This window comes from Abramis brama, assembly GCF_963993115.1.
Source record: "Abramis brama genome assembly, chromosome: 22".
NCBI lineage: Eukaryota > Metazoa > Chordata > Actinopteri > Cypriniformes > Leuciscidae > Abramis > Abramis brama.
The window spans coordinates 7254127-7260635 of record NC_139984.1 but is presented as its reverse complement, the minus strand read 5'-3'; the positions used below and the strand labels follow the sequence as shown (position 1 = coordinate 7260635).

Here is a 6509-nt window from a genome sequence, read left to right as displayed (position 1 = left end):
GGTTCCTCCAGGCACCTTTTATTTTTACAGTACGGACAGGTCAGGTGTATAAAAAAAAAATTAAAAAATGACTGCAGATGTAAACTCAGAATTCTGAAAAGATTGTCAGAATGTCTTGATAAAAAGACACAATTACCTGGAAATAAGCTTCAATATGTTTTGAACAACGTGAAGGTGAGTAAATGGGAGAATTGTCATTTTCGGCTGGACTGTCCCTTTAAATACACAAGAGATTCTGCAATGCAAAGTCATCCTAGCAAAGGGCACGAAACAATACGGTACCTAAAGTCAGCGTCCCACAAGCATCATGTCAAGGACAACCCAGACAAAAACTCACTTACACAATCAGCATGGCTAAGTGTGGTTGCGAAAGTGTGGCTTTACATTTGCTGAGGAAAAAAAGATGGAAGTTCAGATGAAAGACGATCAAACAGGCTGGCACAAGCTGAAGTCAAGTTAGCAGTTTTCAATTCAAACACTCAACATCCTTCCTTATGCATATATTCCTTATATATCATGAGCACAAATGCATAGTGTATCACATAGTTCCTTGAGGCCAGTCTTGGCACTGAAGACGTAATGTTTACAGCTTTTCCATGATCGCCTTGCTCCTGTGCAGGTTTCATGGTGCTCAAATTCAAGGCTTGTCTTTGAGCAATGATGTCCTAGAGCACTCTCTCCAAAAAAAACACAAAAAAAAAACACAGTACAAACAATCCCTGGTACCCCTTTGCAGCTGAGCTGAAAGCATTATAGAAATGTGGAACAATCATTAAACGATATAAAGCTGCATTGCTCAAGCCTCAAGTCATCATCCATTTTCACAGTCGGACATTCCTGCGCTCCACTGGCTGTTGACAAATCCCTCCCAGAGTGCTGAACTTTGGCCCAAGGTCCTGAAGGAAGTCCAGGTTATCACCAAGGTTGCTAACAGTCAGCTGATCCAGTGACTGGCAAACACTGCCCTTCCCCTCATAGTCATATTGATATGGGGAATATTCAGGATGGTCTTCCGAAAATCTGCTGATTTTCTATAAAATGACATAATGGAAAGAGAAAAAACAATCTTAAAGCTTTTGATAGCCGATAGAATGTGATTTCACTAGGTGACTACACGGTCTGCAGATCTTCGTACATTGTTACATTGTGCAATGAAGGATCTAGCAGACAGGTGGCGACAGTGCACTTGATTTTCAACTCGGAACAAGTTGAAGCAAGGTCTCTTCTCTGCCAGTAGTGTACCACAAGCAAGTCATGCAGTGCAATAATATTTAAACTGTTCTCGTTTCCACAACAACTGACATAAAAGCAAATTAAATTAACCTGTATGTTGATTCGCATTTACCCTTAAGCATACTTTAAACTAATATAACCCTTGTGAAAAAGAAGTGCACTTAATTACACTGAATGTGTAATATACATAAATATATATTTTATGTATTTTCAGATAATATAATGAAATAAAAGGCACTTAAATGCTCTTAAAGAAAGTATATTTTCATGACTGTTTCTTGAAATACTGAAGTACACTTTTAAAAAGTGCACTTTGTAATCATGTCATTATGTTTTAATAATCTTTCATCATGCTTTAAAGAAGTACACTTATTTTGATGTGTTGACTAGAGCACATTTAAAGTACTGGATAATAATTTTAAATTTGTCATTCAGTATTTTATTTAAAGTTAATATATTTTAAATGTAATAAATTGCAGCTTTGTCATTACAAATGAGTCATTAGAAATATATATGTTTTAATACATGACATACAACTTCCAATAAAAATTATATTAAATTATATTTTAAGTCACATTTTAACCCAAAGATTTAAAGACATTAAAATTATTGATAAAGATGTACATAAATCCAACTTAAATGGGTCAAAAAGAAGGTAAAATATCAATTAGTTGCATTTTATATCAATTTAAACTATAATATGTGCAGTTTACATACAATGCCTGAAAAATTACGTTCTGTTTACACTAAAGTATCTTGTTTATACATTTATTTCCGCAATACTACTCTTTATAAAAGTATAAAGGCTACTTCTTTTCACACAGGACTATAAACAGTATTGTAATATAAGTGGTTATTGTGAATGAATCATTGTGAAATATCATCTCACTGGTGAAATGATAACAGACATTCTCAGCAGCTCATGAGATTTTTCCCTCTCTCTATCTCATTTCCTTCTCCTCTTTTAAGTACACTATTTTACTTTCTTAAAGGTATTTGTTGGCCTTTTTTTCCCCTTTGTCAGAACACTGCCCACAAGGCTCTGACCTGGAAGTGTAGTTCTTAAAAAGACACTATAAAATATTTTAAAATGAAATTGAACTGAAGTTGACATGATAATCCAGTACAAAGTTCAATACTCTTTAGCACAGTATGTCAGACAGTGAATTACATTTTTAAAGTATGCTAAAACATTATTTAAAATGGATTGCTTAAAAATATGCTTCAAAAATAATATTCTTAAATTTACAGTAAAACTGGACTTTAGTAGAGTGTGTTTATGTATTTATATCAGTATAAATTATAGGCTACCTAAAAATTATAATTTTCTCATCATTTCTACAGGTTTCCTGAAAATCATGCCAGTTAAGTGTTTTGTGTAGTGGATTCACCCTCTCGATGCGTTCTTCCAGGTTTCTTTCTGGTCGAGCCAAGCTGAATGACCGGGACATCTGGCTGCCTCCGCTCTTAAAAACAAGTGTGATATTTCATTTAGACTTTAGTTGAAACAAGTACTTATCTTTTTTGTTTTTAAATGTTCATTTAATTGTATATGTTATTTCTGTATTTAACAAGTTTAGCTATTACTACAATGAAAATGGTTTAAAAATTATGACTATGTAACATTAACACGTTTCAAAACCTTTAGTTGATAAGTGTTCAATAATCTTTTCTTAAAAATCCATCTTTTTTTTGTAATTTATAAGGATCATTTGAAAAGCTTACCCAATAGCTTCGGACCGTTGACTGTTTACGAAATGGCTTTAGAGAGAGGAGAAAAAAACAACTATATTATTAAAGCTGCAGTCTGTAGTTTTTCCTCTTTGTCGCCATCTCTGTTCGAAATATGCAATTGCAGTTATTCACGGAATTATCAACTTTACGTGGGTTGTGTTTCGGCACGGCACAGCGCGGATGAATCTGATGTTTTGAGGAGAACGTGCGGCTGTCAGTCGGTGTGGATACTGTCATTCGCAATCACAGATTCTACTTTTTGGAAGTATGACCAACATAAGAATTTTCACTGGAAAATGTCGTCTGAACAAGTAACATCCACTTTTGTTCTGACCAACTGAGAGGAAAAAAGCATTGCAGTAAATCACGCTGATTAAATCTAACGATCGCTTATCATATCACGTCAAACCGTGCAAATTATACATTGTTCTCAAATTGTTAATGTTAACAGCATCAGCATTGCGTGACTACATTTAATGTGTATTAGGGCTATCTGTAGTTCAGTTTCTATTTCTGTGCAGTCTAATTTCTAATACCAACAAATTATTGTTCCTTAGAACTGGTTCTCTTTGAAATACAAACACACGTATCTGTAATCAGATGCATATTTAAAACTGGAATATAATCTAATTTTTTCCTTTCAAAAGCCCTTCCGATATTTATCCTTGTTTTCGCATGGGCCCGGTTGCAGTCTCTTTTTTTCTGTAGCCACTCTGAAGTCCAAAGTCTTTTGCGTTTTACAACCAGTTGTCACTGGTGATTGTTGTTTGAACATTTCTGGATCCGCCATAAAAATTGATAAGTTTAATTATATCAAGTGCTGCGAGAAAAGGCTATAAATCTCCACCTCCAACATCCTCACACGCAATATAGCCTACTAGCCGAGACTCCTTCTTTATGTGGACAGATGTGACGTAATGACGCAAAGACATGCTCGAATTTCCCGCGAAAGAAAAAAAATAATAATAATACAAAACCTGTAATAATGTTTTAACACGGGAATTAAAAACATTATTAAAAGCTTACCGTTTTGAATCGAGCTAAGGCAAGCAGAGAGTTTTGAACACTGGCTGATTATGTACTTGCTCAATTTATTTTGGATAATTTTTAACCCAAAAAAGTTACGGACTGCAACTTTAAATATCCATTATAATACAAAATTACCCATATACATTTACTGTATATACATTACTGTTTAAAAGTTTGGGTTCAGTAAGATTTTTTAAAATGAATATCTAGTTCAGTCATGAAACTCTAGAGTATTAGCAGTAGCAAGTCCATACTATGTCTGCCCAAGACCAAATACATTAACATTGCCATATTCAATAACATGCTAAAATTATTGCGAGAGTTGTCATGACTGAAATAAATTTATTCAGCAAGGACACATTACACAGATTTTTTTTTTTTTTTTTTTAAATCAATTTCAACATTGATAAGAATAAAAAATGTCACCTGACCACCAAATCAGAATATTAGAATGATTTCTGAAGGATCATGTGACACTGAAGACTGGAGTAATGATGCTGAAAGTTCAGACAGACTGCACAAACTCGATTGTACAATGGATTGCTATGGTCTGTAAATCAGACTTATGTTCAATGATGTAATGAATGCAAGGAAATCTACCATTTATTTGCATCTGATTAACAATCTAAAAAAAAAGTGCAGAATGATTATTTCATTTTTACATAGTTTTAAACTTAATTAGCAGAGTTTGTGGTCTCAGACATTTGAACCCCACTGTGACTCATGTCAAGGTAGAAGGTACAAAAATCCCACATTTCTTTGTTTTCTATAACAACTCCTATAGTCTGTCCCGCTTCACCCATATCTCAGTTTGATGGATGCAGTCACTCACCATGCTCGACACACCTCCGCCATTGGACATTTCCTGGAATGTCCCAGAGTTATACTGATACTGTGAGAGATGCAATAAATTAGTTAATATTTCACATTACCAAAAGAACACTGTTACTTATGAACATGACGTATGATATTTACTCAGTATTATTACATTTTTTAATTTTTAGAACAAAGAAAAAAGTCACATGTGTCTAGCAAAAGCCATTCACTTTTAGTTATGCCTCTATAGTTATGCCAACAAAATCTCACAGCAATTCACAACTATTTTACATTTTGTCAAATTGGTGGCTAATTTGTATGAATTCGTTCTCATTTGTATGATCTTCTTACGCCCTACTGATGGTTAGGTTTAGGTTTCTTGCTTTTTTTTCGTTCTAAAAATCATGTTTTTGCACAAACGGTGAAACTGCAAATTTCCTTTTTAGTCACATTTTAAGTGAAACAACTAGGAAACCTAACCAGTCTCAACTTGCCTTTTCATTTGAGATCTTTTGGATGCTTTATCATGTATTTTTTCTTTCCCACTCCCACACTCCCACTCTGTTAGGCAAATAGCTATTGGATAAAAGTTAAAGGTTGGCCAATGTATGGCATCTGTGAGCTGCGGTAACCTTAAGTATTTCCCAGTATCCTCTCTGCTCATTATTAGTTAACCTGTTTCAGTTAACTTTTCCATGCATTCCAACAGAATGATCTAAGATTAATTCTCGGCAGTCGACGCATTGACTTGATTTGACACTCACCCCTCCAGAGCTTCTCAGCATACTATTATCAGCCCTCCTGTATCCATCAGTTGTAATCAGGTACTCAGGCTGCAAAAACAGTAATATACATTGTTAGTAGCTTGTTATTAACTTACAGTATGAGATCTGAAGGGCCATGTCACATCACTTTCTTTTAGGTCCTGTTGTTACTTTTACAGTTAAAATCCCAGCAGTTACAGATCTCATGCTTATATATATTATATATACTTTATATATATATACATATATATATAAAGTATATTATATATACTCTCCCTCTCCCTCTCCCCCTCTACAATTTAAAAGACATGGAGTAAAAGTCCCCACAAAACTGTGAGAAAAACCTACTATTGCTGCCAGTCATAAAAAGGTGCTTGGCGCCGTGTCAAATCATTTGACTATTATGATTTTGGCACAACAGGTCCTAACATGTAAAAGAAGCTTGACAGCCCAATTATAGCAAGTGTGTATTATTAACATGCAGTTGAGCTAACAAGCTGCTTTCAAGTGTCAGTCTTATACAGAGTGCATGTAGCGACATGGAGGTCTTTACTTTTCAGTGGAACTCATCTTGGGATTCTGTTCACTGTGCCAAAATTGGATACAACATGTCTAATTCTATGGCTGTCCCCAATATTACCTTTTTTTTTAGGGTTTTGTCGTTTATAACTGACTTTGTCCTATTAGGGTAAATTATTTTTGGCAAATTGTCTGAAACTTCACGCACATTCAAATGCATTTTTTAACTCTGAAAAGGTCTTAGTGTTTTTTGTTTTGTTTTTTAAAAAGAAGAAAACATTAAAAAACATAAAAATTAACGTTCCATTTCATCTTGCGCAACTACGTTTCTTTTGGAACTCGCATGTGAAAAAAAAAAAAAAAACCTTAAAAAATCTTTAAAATTGCTTCTTTCTTGGAATTCCAAATCAGTGA

At 34.2% G+C, this 6509-nt stretch overlaps 1 protein-coding gene across 1 annotated transcript in view; it reads right to left on the bottom strand.

The window, feature by feature from the left end:
* Positions 1-243: 243 nt before the first annotated feature.
* Positions 244-6509, bottom strand: part of LOC311073148 (uncharacterized protein) — a gene marked incomplete at its 5' end in the record, with an annotated part of 43969 nt that continues 37703 nt past the window's right edge. Inside the window, 5 exons of the mRNA XM_084098631.1 lie at positions 244-1031; positions 2625-2699; positions 2959-2994; positions 4829-4888; positions 5577-5645. Of these exons, the coding sequence (XP_083954757.1) occupies positions 822-1031; positions 2625-2699; positions 2959-2994; positions 4829-4888; positions 5577-5645 (450 nt within the window). The 3' untranslated portion in view covers positions 244-821. The remainder of the gene's footprint in view (positions 1032-2624; positions 2700-2958; positions 2995-4828; positions 4889-5576; positions 5646-6509) is intronic.